At 48.3% G+C, this 17976-nt stretch overlaps 1 protein-coding gene across 2 annotated transcripts in view; it reads left to right on the top strand.

The window, feature by feature from the left end:
• The window catches only part of LOC125415976 (actin, aortic smooth muscle), a 30350-nt gene extending 19331 nt beyond the window's left edge, over nucleotides 1-11019 (top strand). For both annotated transcript variants that reach the window (XM_087908257.1, XM_087908258.1), the window contains exons 6-9: nucleotides 4769-4930; nucleotides 6814-7002; nucleotides 9192-9373; nucleotides 10730-11019. In XM_087908257.1, the coding sequence (XP_087764383.1) occupies nucleotides 4769-4930; nucleotides 6814-7002; nucleotides 9192-9373; nucleotides 10730-10873 (677 nt within the window). In that variant the 3' untranslated portion in view covers nucleotides 10874-11019. The remainder of the gene's footprint in view (nucleotides 1-4768; nucleotides 4931-6813; nucleotides 7003-9191; nucleotides 9374-10729) is intronic.
• Nucleotides 11020-17976: the final 6957 nt, after the last annotated feature.

Below are 17976 nucleotides of genomic sequence, written 5' to 3'. Positions count from 1 at the left end.
GGCTTTCTGCTTTCTTCTAGACATTCATAGATTTTAGTTTAACATTCTGTTCTATGGTCCATTTTGAATATGGATTTTTAATGTATCGTGTAAGATAGGAATGAAATGTGTTGTTACTCCTGTGGGGTTTGTTAAAAAGATTCCTCTTAGCTGTGGACAATGGATGAGCACTGAGGCAGGGAGGGTCACTCTCCTTTGGGGTGTACACACACACACACACACACACACACCCCCCACATACACACATACACATACCACACACACCACACACACACATACACACACCACACATATATATACACACCACACACACCACACACACACACACACACACACCACATACACACATACACACACCACCACACACCACACACACATACACACACCACCACACACCACACACACACACACACATACACACACACCACATACACACATACACACACCACCACTCACCACACACACATACACACACCACCACACACCACACACACATACACACACAGCACACACACAGCACACACACACACACACATACACCACAGCTCTCACCTTAAAGGAATAAGAGGTAGTTTATTATGGAGCCATTTTAAGTGACAATGGCCCAGGAGCACAGATTTAAGTTGCCCCAAATTCCATCTCCCAGTGTGGAAGCAGCTTCATGATGTTTTATTGTTTTCTAGAACAATGAAAGTCAGATCAAGGCAAGGTTAAAACACATTGGTGGCTACAGCAGAGAGGCAGTTACTGCAAGATATAGGAACCTTTTCTATAGGCCCAAGACGTTCTCTGACGACATTCTTAGCTTTTGGGTTGGTGGAAGCCAGTGGGTCTTCTAAGTTAATAGATTCCAAAAATTCCTAACTATTAGTCACAGGACTTAATTTCACCACAGTGGCAGGCTAGGAAAGGCTGTTCCAGAGGCTAACCTGAGATAAGATAATTAGTCTCCGGACCTGCAACATTCTAAGCTCTTGTTGGTAATGAAGTTCTAGTCAGTCATTCTCTTCAGCACAGCTTCTTTCCAGACGTTCTCATTTGCAGGGATATTAGTAGGCCCCTGGTCTCTCAGTGCAGGCATACACCCACGTGCCTACAGGCAGCACTCCCAGACTCAGGAGCATCAATAACAACAACAAAAATGTGGAGGACATGAGGTTGGAGGAAGAGGGGATGATCCAGTAAGGGAGTTGGAGGGAGACATGATCAAAAAGCATTGCACAATATACAACATTTTCAAATGTTGAAAAAAATATTAAGAAAAGAAAGTAGGGGCTGGAGAGATGGCTCAACAGTTCAGAACACTGGCTGCTCTGTCAAAGGACCTAGGCTCATTTCCCAGCACCCACATGGATGCTCATAACCATTTGTAACTTAAGTTCCTAAGGATCTGGCACCCTCTGCTGGCCTCCAAGAAAGGGCACCAAGTAGGAATGTGGTATACACACACACACACACACACACACACACATACACACACACACACATACACACACACACACACACACACATGCACACGCACAGAGAGAGAGAGAGAGAGAGAGAGAGAGAGAGAGAGAGAGAGAGGAGAGAGAGGAGAGGAGGCAAAAACACCAATACATATAACATAAAAATAAGTTTTTTAAAAAAGAAAATAGAAGGGGCCTATTTGGGACCAGGATGCTGCCACGAGGAAGTAGAGAATGGACCACGTGACCAAACTAGCAAGTATGAAGCTGTCCCAGTGAAACCTGTTATTTTGTGCCATTATTAAACCCTAAGAAAATAGTAATAAAAATCACATTTTGTAAACTAAAAGAGAGACAAGATTCCTTTTCCTTCCTTGAAACAACACCTCTGTGTGTTTGAAAAAGACTTTCCCATGAACACCCCAGCTGACTTTCAGTTCATGGCCCTATCCCATCCATCTTTTTTTCTCCTTATGTAGGCCAATACCACATGGCCGTGATGACCGTGGTTTATACTGAGTCTTGAAATGAGGTAATTTGTATGAATGTCTTAAATTTGTGATGTGGTCTTTGCTAGGTCTTCTGCATTCCTGCAAGGATTTTAGAATCAGGTTGTCAGTTCTGAAAACAAGGGAAACCAAAAACCAACCAAGCAAAAAACCCTCAGCACCGCATGTCCTTGGGTTTTGTTTGGGGCTGTGTTGAAAGCATGGATTGATTTTGAAAGAGTCGGAATCTTAGCAGCATCTAGAAACCAAGGCATGTCTGAGAGGTCTCCGGTCCCTCTTGGCACTGCGATAGGACTCGCGGTGTCTAGACTGTGCCTGCCCTTCATCGCTCAGGTTCTGATGCTGTTGAAAATAGATTTATCTGTTGTGGTTTGAGGGTGAAATGTTGCCTGCAGGCTTGAGTTATTGTGGGGCTGTTGCTCGTGGGTTTCGGGCAGTGACTGATCCCAAGGGCTCTGCTTTTGATGGGTTCACAATTCCTCAGTGATTGGGAGGCAATGGGAACTGAGAACAGGGTCTCGTTGGTAAGAATAGGTTGTGGCAGCAGGCCCTTACAGTGTCTGTCTGTCCCATCTTTGTTTTCTCTGTTTCCTGTCTGCCATTCTTGAGTGCATCTGCCTCTGGCCCATGCTCCTGCCACGATGTTCAGTCTCTCAACACTGGGGCCAAATGCATAGACCATCAGCCAAAAATCCTCCCTCCTTTTAAATGGCTTCTCTCCAGTCATTATCACAAGGATGAAAAGACTAACACAGTGAATGTGTGTGCATGCATGTTTCTGTGTGCTCTGTGTGCGTACATGCAAGTGTGTGTCTGTGTTCTTGTCCATGTGCATGTGGAAGATAGAGGTTGACATCAAAAGCCTTCCTTAGAACTGTCCGTTTTATTACTTTTTTTTTTTTAAAAAAAACAAAACAGCGTCTTGACTCACTGAACCTAGGCTAGAGACGCCCAATTGGCTCGACTGACTGGCCATTGCACCCAGGGACCAACTTGTCTCTATCCCCCAACCTCAGTTATCCAGAGCTAGGGTTATAGCCATGTGCCACCATCCCCAACCTTTATGTGGATGCTGGGGATTTGAACTCGGGTCCTCATGTATGTGCTGCAGGCACTGACCAACTAGGTCATCTCTTCATTTGTGATTGCTCATTGCTATTGCACAGATAGCAGTTGATTTTTATACACTGGTTTTGTACCTTGATACTCTAATTAAGCTCATTTTTCATAGATTCTGTAGAGGCTTGGTAGCAAGTACCTTAACCTGTCCAAGCCGTCTGGCCAGTGCCGAGTAAATATGTTTTTGACAAATAACATTTATTTTATTATTTCCAAGCCAGGTGGTTTTTTTGTTTGTTTGTTTTTCAATTTGTTTCATTCTTTTCTGCTGCCTGCCTAGGCTTCACTGTTCTGAGGAGTCGGTGAGGACACAAATCGTTGTCTTTCCCCCAGTTAGGGCGAGATCGTTAGTCTCAGTGTTAAACTGCATCAACCGTGGGGTTCACATTTTCTTCGCTAGTTTAAGTAAGTTCTCTTGTATCTTATTTACTGAGAATGTCTTCTTTTAATCAGGACTCAATACTGGATTTTGTCAAAATGCAATTTGTGCATAGTGTTGTTAGAGTTGATAACTTGCTGTGACCTAGAATTGCCAGGGAAGAGAGCCCCAAAGGGGGATTGTCTGCATTGGCTTTGCCTGTGGCCACGTCTGTGGGGATTATCTTAAAGAAGTTCACTGATGTGGGAAGACCCAGCCCACTGCAGGCGGAACCATTCCAGGCAGGGCATCCTGAACAGTATGAGAGGGGAAATGGACTGAGAACAAGCAAGCAAGGAAGTCAGCATGCAAGCATTGGCTTCCCTGTTTTTGACCATGGATACACTGCCTTAACTTCCTCATATGGTGGACTATTACCTAGAATTATAAGTTGAAATGAACCCCTTTTCTCCTAAGCTGTTTCTGTCAGGGTGTTTTTATCAAAGCAACAGAAATGAAGCTGGAGCAGGTACCTATTGTGCAATCATGTGAATTAGGATTGATCCTGAGCTGTGGAACAAAGGCCATTTAATTCTTTTAAAACCCACATGGTTTGCAATAAATTTGCCCAAATTTCACTTTGGAGTCTTGTGTCTGTGGTCATGAGTGACAATGATCTACTGTGTTCCTCTCCCGTCTCCCGGGGATGGTGTGTGGGTGTGTGATGGCCGATGTCTTGGGAAGAGATTCTGTCATTTTCAGCTGTTGCAGGCGAGAGAGGACCAACTCTGTTCCCTGTCACAGCTGGAAGGGAAAGTCCCCTGGACACAACTCTGCTTAGTTGAAGTGGTTCGTTCTTGGTCTTCAGGCTCAACAAGGAAAAGGAGAGAACCAAGAATTCCTAGAGCCCAGTCTGCCCCAAAAGCTACTGTGTCACATGCAGTAGACCTTACTACGTCACACCCTCTCTGAACCAGCACACTTGGAGACATTGCTAACTAAAGCACACACCTCTGGCATGGTATTCAGGCTTTCCCAACACAGGGCACCTCCCAGAGAGTCCTAGTACCCGCCCAGGCCCAGGCAACACTTCCTCTCTTGTCTCTTTGGCAGCTATTGGTAAAATTGCATGTTTCAATTAGCAACAAAACCTACAGGCTTACATTCAAACCTGCCAGTCAGCCTTCATTCTGGTTAATGTTCCTTAGGAAGATGCTGGCTCCTTGGCACCCTCCCTTCTGCTATTGCTCCCTCTACCATCCCTTCCTACAGAACTAACAATTGACAAGGGGTGCTGTGCACCCCACCTGATGGCAGAATGATCTCTTGAGTAGGAACAACTATTGAATCTGGAGAAGGGATGACATACTTCGTGCCTATCATCGATGGCTATCCTTTGCAACTGTCATCTACCAAGCTGGACATAGCTGGTCAAGACCTGACCGCATACCTCCTGAAGCTGCTCTCAGACAGCGGGAGCTTGTTGGTGAGCACAGGTAGGAAACAATTACTCTCAGATGCGTAAGCCAATGCTCTGTTTATAAGGTTCTTCATTGTCAGTGTGTGTGTGTGTGTGTGTGTGTGTGTGTGTGTGCCTCATGGTGCAACCTTATGAATGCCATCCACCTCTTTTGAAACAGGGTCTCATTGTCTTGGCGCTCTCCTTTGAGGGTGCATATGATTATTCTATTTGCAGATGAGAGTTGATCAGTACCCCGTAAGCAGCAAGGACCTTGGGTCTTTGATTAAGGGCTTAGATAGGATAATGCTCGACCCCCTTTGTGCCCTCTTCCTGGGGTAGAATTTTAGCTTATACAGCATGCATTTCCAATAGGCCGTTGGCCTTTCTGATCTTAGACAAGGAGTAGAAGGCTGAACCCTGGAGCCCTAAAGGATAGCATGAGTTAGAAGGATGGCTAAACTGATCAGGCCGGAATCCTTCCATGTTTCTGCTGCCCACTCTTAGCAAGATCCATGTGTACACCGTCCATCTGCCCTGCCAGCATACTCCATGCGAATTATACTCATCCTTGCAGATGAAGGGAGTGGAAGTTTAAAAAGGACAACAAAATAAAAAAAAATAAAAGGAAAAAACACAAAAAGACAAAATAAAAAAGAATAATTAATTTGCCTAAGTATAATTAATTAGCTAGTCAAGTAAATGACAGAGGTGGGATGTGATCCAGAATTGTCTCAGTTGTCTCACCCAAACCTAGATCAGGCAAAGGAGGGAAACATTGGGATGCAGCAGAGCCCAGAAGCCAGGGACAGAGAAGGGAGCAGCAGACAGCACCATTTGCTGGAGGGGAGGAGCAGAGGGGCCTCCAGGCTCTGGAAGGAGGGTGGAGGAGACATGGGCAAGGAGGCTGGCTTAGGCCAGGAGTGGCAGCACACACGTGTAATCATAGCGCTGGGAGGCAGAGACAGGAGGATTAGGAGTTTAAGGACATCTTCGGCTACAAGTATGTTAGAGGATAGCCTGGGCTCCATGAGATTCAGTTTCAGAAGAAGAGGAAGAAGGAGGAAGTGGAGAGGAGGAGTGGACAATTGGAATGAAAGGAGGAGGGAGAAGGGGGGAGGGGAAGAAGAGCAAGAGGAAGAGGAGGGAGGAGGAGAAGGAATAAGGAGGAATGAAATCAGGAGGGGAGGAAGAGTTGGAGCAGGAGTTAGAGGAGGAGACCACGGAGAAGCTGGAGGGAGAAAGGGAGGAGCTGGAAGACTTGGAGAAGATGGAGGAGGGTTGGAAGAGGAAGGGGAGCTGAAGAAGATGAAGTAGAGGAGGAAGATGATGGGTGAGTTGGAGGAAGAGATGGAGGAAGAGTTGGAGGAGAAGGAGATGGTGGAGGGTGATTCCGGCGGAAGCAGCAGCTGGCAGTCTGCAAGCCGAAGACCAGGTGAGCTCTCTGGGTAAGCAGTGAGGGAAGTCCCTTTTAGTCAAAGCTCAAGGACAATGGCAGATAACACACAAAAGCCTAATCAAAAGGCATATCTGGGCTTCAAACCTGTTGTCAGAAACCTAGGAAGGAAAGGGGCATCCATTGCCAGGTCTTCCAGGCAAGCGGCCTCACCGGTCACGGCCAGCCCTCCAGATGCCCAGCAGGTGTGAAGGGTGGTGGTGTCCAAAATGCCCAGGTAATAACTGTGAATTGGATTTTCTAGGCCCCACAAACACCATACATGGTAGCTGAAGAGACCCAGCTCAGTGCCTCCTGTGAAGGGAAGGTTACTTCCTCATGCCTGCCCCTTTAAAGCCTGGCCCACAGCCTGGCCAAGACCCTGCTCACAGGGTTGCATGAACACAGTGGCCGTCTAGGAGTGAGTCCACCCTCCTATGCCCACTCTCATGAGTAGTGCTCTATATGTCCTCCTTACCCTGCAGCCGACCGTGAGTACATCCGAGACCTGAAAGAGAAACACTGCTATGTGGCCCTGGACTATGACTTGGAAGTGTCAAAAAACATAGTACCCTCCCAACAGAAGAAATTCCAGTTGCCCGATGGCAAGGAAGTCAACCTGGATCAGGAGGCACTCACGTGCTCAGAGGCGCTCTTCAACACCAGCCTCATCGGTGAGTCCAGGATCGGGGGCAGCGGGCCAGTGGACACTCACACAGAATGCCGAGGGAAGAAAGGCGTGGGAAGGGTGGTGGCGGAACACTCTGCTTCAGGAGCAATATGCTTCCTGCTGGAAAGCTTCCCTGGTCCTGGCTGCCACTCACTCAGCTGCCTCCTATGCTTCTGTCACTCTGCTGACCCTTCGACTCCACCCAGAGTTCCTAGCCCAATCGCAGATGAGCCGGAGAGCAGCAGAGAGCCACTCTCTTCAGCAGCGTGCTACTTATAACTTTGAAACGGAACGGTGAAGACAGTGGAGGCAGAGGCAGAAGCAATCGCAGTTTGTGAGAGCTGTAAACATCTAAATGCCAGAGGGTTTTTGATGATGATGATGATGATGATGATGATGATGATTCATAGACTGTGTAGCCCTGGCTGTTCTGAGATTCACACTGTAGACCAGGCTGGCCTGGAACTCACAGAGATCCACCTGCCTCTGTCTTCCGAGTGCTGGGATTAAAGGTGTGCACCACCACCACCTGGCTCCAGAGGATTTTTAATGAGTGTTGGGTTGACTACTGTGTAAGTTGGTTTTCTCGCTGCTGTGAAAAATATTCCTGGCAAAAGCAGCTTAAGAAAAGAATTTTGACTCCTACAGTTCAAGGTTACTGTCTATCAGGAGCATGAAGCAGCTGGTCACACTACATCTACAGACAGGATGTAGAAAGAGGAACATTGATGTGGGATTCCCCTCTGTATGCCATTACCATTGGTCAATAAAGAAGCCGCTTTGGCCTTTAGCAGGGCAGAATAAAGCCAGACGGGAAATCTGAACAGAGATATAGAGAGAAAGTAGGTGGAATCAAAGAGATGCCATGTAGCTGCCAAAGGAGAAAGATGCTGGAAACTTACCTGTAGGCCACAGCATCGTGGTGACACGTGGTTTCATAGAAATGGGTTATTTAAGATGTAAGAGCTAACTAGGAATATGCCTGAGCCATTGTCCAAACAGTGTTGTAATTATAGTTTTTGTGTGATTATTCAGGTCAGAGTGTCCGGGAAACCAGCGTGCAATCTCCACTTAGAGAACACTGGTGCTCAGCTCTCTTTCTTCTTTCTATCACACAGGACCCCAGCCTATGGGATGGTGCCGCCCACATTCAGAGTGGGTCTTCCCACCTCAGTTAACCCAATCTAGAAACTCCCTCAGACCCACCCAGATGCCTGTCTCCATGGGGGTTCTAGGTCCTTCAGTATTAACTCTCAGTATCACCTTCTCTCTCATGGTACACACTTGTCACCTAGCACTGGGATGCAGAAGCAGGAAGATGGCCATGAGTTCATAGTCAGCCTGGGCCATACAGTGAGTCAGTTTCTACAAACAGGAAAGTGATGGACTATGAAATCTCCATGGAAAGGGAAAATGAGAGTTCAGGGACAACATGGAAAGTCAACATTTCTTAAGATAAAGGCTTAAGTTCATCTGCCCCTTCCCCACAGGACACACACTGTAACCGGCAGAGCTTAGCTCTCTCTTCCCCGCCATACAGTGCAAACATGCAGCCTTTCTCTGCTTTTGCTTTTTGAGACAGATTTTTTTTTGCTCTGTAGTCCAGGCTAGTCTAGAACTCATTATGTAGCCCAGGCTTGTCTGAAACGTGCGGCAACCCTCCTGCCTCGGTTTCTCAAGATGTGGGATTGTAGGCATGGTAGAGCACACAGTCTGAAAGGCATAGTACATGCCAGTGTGGGGAAGTCATTAAAGTACTCCACAGAGGCCAGGTGGGTCCCAGGGCAGAATGCAGCCTCAGGCTCCTGATGGCAGCAGAGCCTTCTTCCAGGCACACCGGAGCCACTCCACTGTGATAGTTCTTCACATCCATCATTCAAGGCTGGTGTTAGTTACTTGGTTTTGCAACAAATGACAAGTAAAAGCAATTACTTGGTGGCACTTTCCAAGGCTAACTGAGTTGGGACACTGCCCCACAGACACCCACAAAACAGGTGATGCCAGCCTCATCTGAGGCACGGGATGTCAACTCTTATCAATGATGATGCTGGCAGGCCAGGTTTGTGACCTGCTTGAAGTCCTTGAGGTGCTCAGTGGCACTTGGAGCCATCCAGAACCTGGGAAGTATCCCTCCCCACAATACTAAAAATGGGAACCTTTGATCCCAAAGCCCTCTTGTGCATTGTCCACCAGGGAGAAACAACCCGGGCATTCACATGCAGGCCCAGCAGAGCATCACGTCCTGCGACCACTCCCACTGGAAGACTCTTTTTGGTCATATCATGCTGTCTGGTGGCACTGGTGCCTTCTCAGGTCTACGACTCCGACTGCAGAGAGAGATATCAAAGCTGGTCTCTCCAGACGTGTGTGTGAAGGTACTGGCCCAAACCTCACCAGCAGCCTCAGGGATTGACCCATGCGCAGTTCTAGAGTCTCCAGGTTCTGTTCTCTCTATTTGAGGATGCACCAATAGCAAAACCTAGATTTGCATCCTTGTGTGTGTAGGGGGCCAATGACAACAAGCTAAGCTAGTACAGCAGGAGGGGCAGATGGGGAGGGGCTGTAGTCTGTAGGGTGGAGAGTGACAGGGCTGGGGTGTGGAACACAGGTCATCTCTCAGAAGGTGGCATCAGAGTGGATACTCCAGAGGGGTTGGGGGCGCTCTAGGAAGCCAGGAAGAACATGTAGCTTCCTTTTGTCTTTTATATGAATTCATGTGTGTATGCATGAGGACACAGAGGCCTTGTCCACGCTATACATGGGTTCTGAAGATCTGAACTCAGGTTCTCATGCCTGAGTCCATCCCCCCAGTCTTTCTTCTGGAACAGATCTCACCGTGCAGTCCTGGCTGGCCTGGAACTTGCTGTGTAGACCAGCCTGTTCTAGATCCTCCTGCCTCTGCCACCTGAGTGCTGGGATCGCAAGGTGTGCCACCAAAACTTCAACACCTCCCAATTAAAAAATTGTCTTTTCACTGGGGAGAGAGGACTGCCACAAGATTCTTCCAGTTGTGGACATTATGGGTCCCAATCAGAGCAGTTAATTTTTTTTCGGTGACTATCTTTTTAAAAGGTTTGTTTTTATTTTATGTGTAGGAGTGTCTGCCTTCATGTGTGTATGTGCACCGTGTGCATGCAATGCCCATGGAGGCCAGGAAAGGGTGTCGGATCCCTGGACCTGGAGTTGGAGACGGTTGTGAGTTGCCATGTGGGTGCTGGGAACCGAACCAGGGCCTCTGGAAAAGCGGCAGGTGCTTTTAACCACTCAGCCATTGTTCTAGCCTCCGAGGGAATGTTTTCTAAACAGGAAGTTTTAATTGCTCTTATTGTCTCCTTGTGTCTCTGTGTGCGCACATGTCACAGAGTGTTTGCTGAGGTCAGAGAACTACCGGTGGAAGCCATTTTTTTTCTCCTAGTGTGTGGATCCCAGGATCTGAAACAAGGTACAGACTTGGTGGGATGATCTTTATCCACTGAACCATCCTCCAGGCCCAAGAGTAGTTTTTTTATCCTTATTTATTATGTGTGCGTGCGTGTGTGTGCATATATGTGTGCGCACATGCTACAGCTCATTTGTGGAGGTCCGAGTGCCCTCGAAGGAATCTGTTTTCTACCATGCAGGTCCCAGGGATTGAACTGAAATTGTCAGTCTTAGGGCAGGTGTGTTTACTGAATCGCGTTCTGATCAGTCTAGAGAGGTGTTGGATGTGGATTTCCTTCTTCTCCCTCTAGGTGGCCACCTCTCCATATGCCAAGTATGGTGCCTGGGTAGGTGCCTCCATCTTGTGCTCTCTCCCTATGTTCAAGAACATGTGGGTCACAAGTCATGAGTATAGGGAAATTGGCCCTTCCATCATGTGTAGAAGAAACCTCTGACCAGTGGCTTTCAGGTTGAATCATCTGGACCAACATCACCATGCCCAGGCTGAGCCTCGGCCTTCCTGAGCGGACCACAGTTAGAACAAGCTTACAGCAAGGCCCCCTTTCTCCTGGAAGACAATAAAAGCATGCAACAGGGCTGACTCTGCCTGGTGCCTGGGTGGCTCCTGTAGAATCCCACTGCAGTGAGAGACCCAAGCACCAGAAAAACCTCTGATCGGCAGCACCCACACAGGCCCTGAATGGCTGGGCTCCAAGCCTTGACCCAGGGAAATAAACAACCTGAAAACAGGACCAGAGCCAGGGGAAGAAACATTTTGTCTCCAAACCTAGAGCCAGAGAAAAGCCCCCCCAGACCCTAAACTAGGACCAAAAGAACACACTAAGTCCCTAGATTCAGGACATACCAAAGATATTTGCCTTGGCCCCCAAACTGGAGTTAAAAACGTAGAAAGAACCAGAAAACAAAACAAAACAAAACAAAACAAAACAAAGCACAGTTTGGTCCCAGAAACAGAGCCATTCTTGCCCTTGACTCAAAACCAGCCAATCCCTGAGCAGGGAAAACAGACCAATCAGAGCCTCAGGCAGTGACTGGCAGATGGGTATTACCCTCAGGCCTGGAAAGGCCCCTTACTTCATCACAGGGCAGCCAATCCCAAGTCTGGAAGTCTAGAATTCCCCTTCACGCCACCAGGGGGCAGCCAATCACAAGCCCTGAGGCTTGGAATTCCCCAAGCCTTTGCACCTCTATAAACCCCTGTTTTCTGCTGCGCTGGGCCTCTCCTGCCCTGTTCCTGTTGCTGCTGTGATGGTCATTACTGCTACTGAAGCTGCCGCCGCTTGGATAGAGGGACCCAAGTCAACTTGTGAAACAAGGCTCTTTGTTTTTGGTCTCATGGTGGTAATTCAGGTTTCAGAATTGGGGTGTAATAGGAGCAGGTGCTGGTTCTTCCTGTGTTTTGGTCAGGATAACCCAGTGATGCTGCATAATAGGCATCCCCAGCTCCCAATGCCACAAAGTGTGGTTTGTCCATCACCCTGCTGCCTGCATCCTAAAGTAGGGGTCATCACCCTCACTTGGGACCTTCTGGTAAAGCAGATACCATTTTTAGCTTGTCACTCATTGCAAGTTTTTAATACATTTTCCATTGCTATAACAAAATATCTGATACCTGGTAATTTATAAACAACAGGGGTTTATTTAGCTCACAGGTTCAGGAACATGACACCAGCCTCTATGACGGTCTTGTGCCTCATTAAAACACAGTGCAGAACATTGTGGGCGGAGACAGCAACATGCAAGTTTGCATCTCTTCCTCTTAAAAAGTCATTAATGCCACCAAGAGGTCCTATTCTTATGACTTCATTTAACCCCAGTCACCTTGCAAAGCCTCCAAATACCATTAACATATAGATTTGGGACATCCAAATACTAGTGACTGAACTTAGGAGTTGTCTGCTGGGTCTCCCTGGCAATCAGAGGATGTGGGGGTGTATATTAATAGACACAAGTCACATGAAGCCCCACCCCAGCCCCAAGAGGACAGGAAGGAGCAGAGTTAGGTGGCACAGGGGCTGGGAGGGACAGTGCACACTGCACAAGGAGCCCCAGTCCTTCCGGGGATGTGGTCTTCATGGGATTGCTGTGAGGTCTGTTTCATCAGGTCTCACTTTAGAGGCAGGAACTGCAGCCAAGGTTGACTAGATCAGGCCGTAAAGGTCAACATTAAGGTCAGCATGAGGTCTTGGAATGAGTGAGTGGGAGCACTGGGGACTGAAAACGGAATACATAAGAAGATACATAAAGGAAGGCAACCCCAGGCTGTAAGACACAAATCATTCCGGTCCAGTTTCACTGTGAGATGTGTGACTGGATCCACGGATAAAAAAGGGGAGAATCTTGAGTCCCAGGACTTAATTTAGCTAAAAACTCTGTGTCCTGAACCAACAGGATGGTGACTGTGACTCCCTGAAAAACTCAGCCAGTGGGGAATTTAGGGTGCAGAAAAGCGCGATTAGGAATTTAAAACCATTTTGTGCTAACAGCAGCACACCAGCTTTTTGTACCTTTTCTCTACGCTGATACTGCAAGGCTAAAAAAAAAAAAACTGCTCTATGCTGTATCTTGTTTCTTATGTGGGTCGGGTGTGTGTGTGTGGGGAGACTTCTTACCCCTCCCCCCACTGCCTGCCACAGATAAAGGAGCTATCCCTCCCGCTTACCAACTGCAGCTCTCAGGAAAGCAGACCCTTTCCCTGGGCTGCACAGTAGAGCTGACTCTGCTGGCCTAGTTGCCCTGAGGGTGTCAGAGTGGGGTAGCCGGCCACATCCCTCCTGCCCCTTGTCTGCCATGGGTGGTGAGGACGAGGGAAAGATGTTCCCCCTACCTGACCCTGCCACCTGTGGTGAGTGAAGGAGCTAATTCTCCCCCTTACCAGCTGCGGCACTCAGGAAAGTGGACCCTGCAGCTCTCCTGGGCAGCACAATAAAGCCATTTCTATTGGTGGAGGTGTGGGTGAGCTAGCACGGAAGTTAATGAGCCTGCGAAAGCTGTCCTCATTACTCATCTGTCATGTGGTGGCATGGGTGGGGAGAGATGCCCTCCACCACCCCAATCCCCTGTCCATCAACTCCTGAGGCAGGTGGGCGAGCTGGCCCTGAGGTCATAAGAGCAGGAGAGCTGTCCCTGCCCCTCACCAGCTGCAGCACTCGGGAGAGCAGCCCCTGCACCATGCCTGAGCACACAGTCACAGTAGAGCTGTAAGTGTGGGAGAGAGCCGACCCTGAGAAACTGAAAGCAGAAGAGCTTGCCCTGCCTCTTGCTCATGATCACCAGCGGTGAATTAGCTAGGGCAATACAGGAGAGCGCACCCTGGTGGTGAGGACAAGGGAAAGCTGGCAGGCTGACCAACCCTGCAATTACCTAGGCCCCAAACCAGAATTATGAGTTAATCCACCCCAACATCCACCCCATCTTTGGTCTGCTGGAGCACGGGAAGGGACTGGTCCAGCAGACCCAGAACTGCAGGACCTCCATGACACGGCAACAGCAGGATAACCAAGAGGAGTTCCCGTGAGCGCCCAGCATCGAGAGTGTAACAGAAACCAGAGGCGTCAGACCAAGGGTTTACTGCGTGACTCATTGTGTCACACGCATCACAGCTTTCATGACGAGATTAACTTTTCCTTTTTTTTCTCTTAAATTTTACTTTATTTTGTGGGGAGAGGTTGCAAGAGCAGAGGGTGGATATGAAGGGGCAGGAAGTGAACGGATGACGATGCGTCATGTGAAAGACACAAAGAATAAGAAGAAAGTTATAAAAAATAAAAAATAGACTTCTCCACTCTCTCTCTGAGTCCTTGAGTTTCTTACTGTGAAGTGATCCACCGTGGGATCTGAGAGCAGGGACCACAAGGTGGTCACCAGGACATAGAAGCATCTCTAAAACAGGGGCCAACAGAGTGGCTGCCCAGAGTGTGGCTGAGTCCGCCTGAGGCTCTCATGTTGTATCATGAGGCCATGGGAAACTTGGCCCCATTGCAGCTCCTGCACAGTGGTGATTCCACTTGAGACTGCAGGGGCTTCTAAGGCGGACTTGTTGGTAGACGTCAGTGAGTCTGACAGTTTAGAGACTTGAAGAGGTGATGGCCACTGGTCTGTCTGCGCTGTGTTATCAAAGGGACACCTGCCTTCCTGAGTCTTCAGTAAACAAATAAACAGCTACCTACTAATAACACCTGCTCATCAGATGCCTGTAACCTTGACAACAGTCAGACATCCCCTAACCTAGATAAACACACACCCTTTTGACTGACACAGAGGCCCCTTGAATCTTGATTGTACTGTTAGGGAGCCCCTTGTTGCTTGTTCCTCCACAAGCCGTTTCTGAAAGTCATAAGGGGGACTACAGTCCTGCCTTGAGAGTTCACACTCCACAGTGGTTCTGCCTGGCTCTGGGTGTCTGGGTACGGTCCACAGAGTACAAATTTCAATGACTGGGCCCCAAACTTACACTTTCTGTGGAGCTCAGGACCAACACTGCCAAACATCAGGTGGGAGCTGTCTGACAGAACTGTGACATCACCCATTAGGGGAACGTCACTGGCAACACACACCAGCAGACCTTCCTACTGAACCCCGAGTCCCAGAAGCAGGACGCTGTCTATGTGCTCCCTTGCCACACTCTGGGTGTTCTGACCTACGCCTCGTTCTCCCCATAAATATTTACATCTCTGCAGAGATGGGCTCTGTGCCACTGGGGCTCTCAGACTTGCAGCATCGGATCGCCCATGGACTTGTTAGAAATACCTTGACCTGATTCGGTGCTTCTGGGGAGGAACCAAGACCCCAAAGTTTAGTTCCCAGAGCCTCTGCACCTTGAAAAACCTAGATTATAAATCCTAGTTGCCAGTTTGGGCTAGAACACCTCAATTCTAGAGCTGACCAGTAGATGTCACCCTAATACTAGTTGCCAGGTACTACTCTGCCCTGAAGGCAAGGCTGAAGAAGGTCTCAGAAGCACCGTGGTGGGCACGGCAGGGATCACCTCTCAGCTTGCCAATCCATGCCCCTGGATGGTAAGCCTGCCTTGAAGGAGGGGCAGAGGGAGATAAGGAGGGCAAGGCTCAGGTTTGGCATTTAAAGAGGGATGGGGCTAGGAGAGAGCCTGTCCTTGACAAATGTCCAAGGTCAGAGACTCAAGGACATGAAGGAAGATATACTGGAAGCTGAGAACTGGACCTGAGCCCTCATCCCATCCCATTCCATCCCAGGCCCAAGCTTGCACCCTACCATTGTCGTGGGGCCCTTGGTGGTCTAGGCTGCTGTGATAAAGTACCCTGACAAAAGCAACATGGAGAAGGGTTTGTTTGACTTACAGCTCTGGGTTAAAGTCCATCACTGCAGGAAAATCGAGGTGGCTGGCCCTAAAAGCAGCTGGTCACATGACATCCACCAAGAGTGGGAATAGAACTGCATAAGTCTCAGTTACCACCCTCACTTTTGCATAGTTCAGGACCCAAACCCATGTCAATTAACACAACAAAGACCGTCTCCCAGAGACAGGCCCACAGTCCAGCCTGATCTTGACAACCCCTCACTGAGATTGTCTTTCCAGGTAAAACTGTCAAGGTGACAATCAGAACCAATTATCACATTAGGTGTCCTCAGGCAGAGGCAGCTCCATTACACTGGGGTGTGCTAGATAGACTAGGGTTCTCTGCAGAACCTATGGAATTGCCCCTCAGTCAGTAGTATGCACCCTTACATCAACCTCACTGCACACCCGCTAAGTGTGAAGCATTCTGATCATGCCGGAGCTGGAGATCCCAGCCCTCCCCTCTTAGGTCTTACCAGGAAGCCGTTTGGGACATTAGAGACCAAGTGGGAGGGACGTGGCTGTGGGAAGGCAGTGACTCTTGGTGCCCTCCTAAGAGTTGCAAGGTGGACTCTTGGGACTTTGAGGACCCAACTCTTCAGCCACTGTCAGCATGGTCATGGCACAGGCTCTGACTTCTTCTCCCTTCCCTAGGTGCTGCTCAGACATCTATTGGTCTGGTCTTCTAGTATGTGGCTCTTTTCTGGCGAGATGTAAGCATAAACATATCTGTTTACCCCACATAACTAACACAACATAGACACAACAAACCATTTTTTTTATGGGCATGGGTGTTTTTCTTCATGTTATACACCATGTCTGCATACAGTACCTGAGGAGGTCAGAAGAGGGCATTGAATCCCATGGAACTGGAGTAACAGTTGTGATCTACCATTTACCTACTAGGAAGTGAACCGGGGTCCTCTGGAAGAGCAGCAAGTATTCTTACCTGTTGAGCCATCACTTGAGCCCTTTCTCTTCAGCAGCCCAAAGGATGGTACTGCTCACATTCCATGTGGGTCTTCTCACCCCAGTCCTCAGTTAACCTAATCTAGAAAATTTCCCAGGGGACATGCTCAGAGGTTTGTCTTCATGGGTTCTAGATCTTTTCCAGTTGACAATATTAACAACCACACTCTGTATTTTCAAGAGCCTTCATGCCACCGACTGCTTAGAGGTGGGTTGGGGGCAAGTTGGAGGGTGGGAAAAAAGAGAGCAAAGCAGAAAGACAGGCATGACCTACAAGCATAGTGTCAGCGGGGTGATGCCTGGGCCGTCTGGTGCCTTCATCACACTTTTTGGGGCAGGAGAACATTCTAAGAACACAGTTAGGTTCAGCAACTTCACAATCCTGGCACCCCATGCCTTGTCCTCCCTCTGAAGTCAGCAGAAGACAATAGCTTGTCTCAGCAAGGGTCCATGAACTAACTGCATGCCCGGTGAAAGGTCACAGGACAGCTATGACTTTAGGGGCCCTTACCGCAGAGACCTCCCATCTGTCCTTGTCTTTAACCCTGCAGTGGATCCCACCACCTGCCATGCTGCTGTCTGGGTAGCTAGCTGCTTTCCTGGAGCTGAGGCAGGATAGAAGTGGAGAAGACATGGGAAGGGAGGAAGCCCTTCGTTCCAGGACCAGCCTGCCTTTCCTGCTGCTTGAGTCATGGCATGAGAACCCAGCTGACCAAGGCAAAACTGCCTGCAGAATAATGTATGTTTTCCTAAAACCAACTCCGACAAGGGTGCTCAAAACAACAGATGCTTGCCTCCAGCCAGGATACTTCTAACCTTTAGTTTGATGCTTGCAATCCCATTTATGAATCTTTAGGAAAAATAAAAAGGCCAGTGCATATGTTTTTACTTAATATTAAAATTTTACTTTAAGCTTATCTTAATCTTTAAACCTTGTAAATTGCATCCTTAGAGGGATAAGACACAGAAAGACATAGGAACACCTAGAATAGCCTTTGTAATCACACTAAGCAGGGTTCTTTCAAGAAGCCTGCACCCATGTGGGTGTATGCACTATCGTTTTTTTCTGTCTAGACATTCAATAAATTCATTAGCTTGACTTTACTGTGACTCATGCAGAAATTCCTTCTCAAATATTTATTTATTTTTATTTTTCTGCATATGAGTGCTTGCCTGGATGTTTATCTATCTATGCCCTATGTGCATGCAGTGCCCACTGAGACCGGAAAAGAACGTGAGGATCCTCTGGAA

Source organism: Myodes glareolus, chromosome 7 (genome assembly GCF_982192425.1).
Source record: "Myodes glareolus chromosome 7, mMyoGla1.1, whole genome shotgun sequence".
Classification (NCBI taxonomy): domain Eukaryota; kingdom Metazoa; phylum Chordata; class Mammalia; order Rodentia; family Cricetidae; genus Myodes; species Myodes glareolus.
The sequence above is the reverse complement of the archived record's forward strand: the minus strand, read 5'-3'. Positions and strand labels throughout refer to the sequence as shown.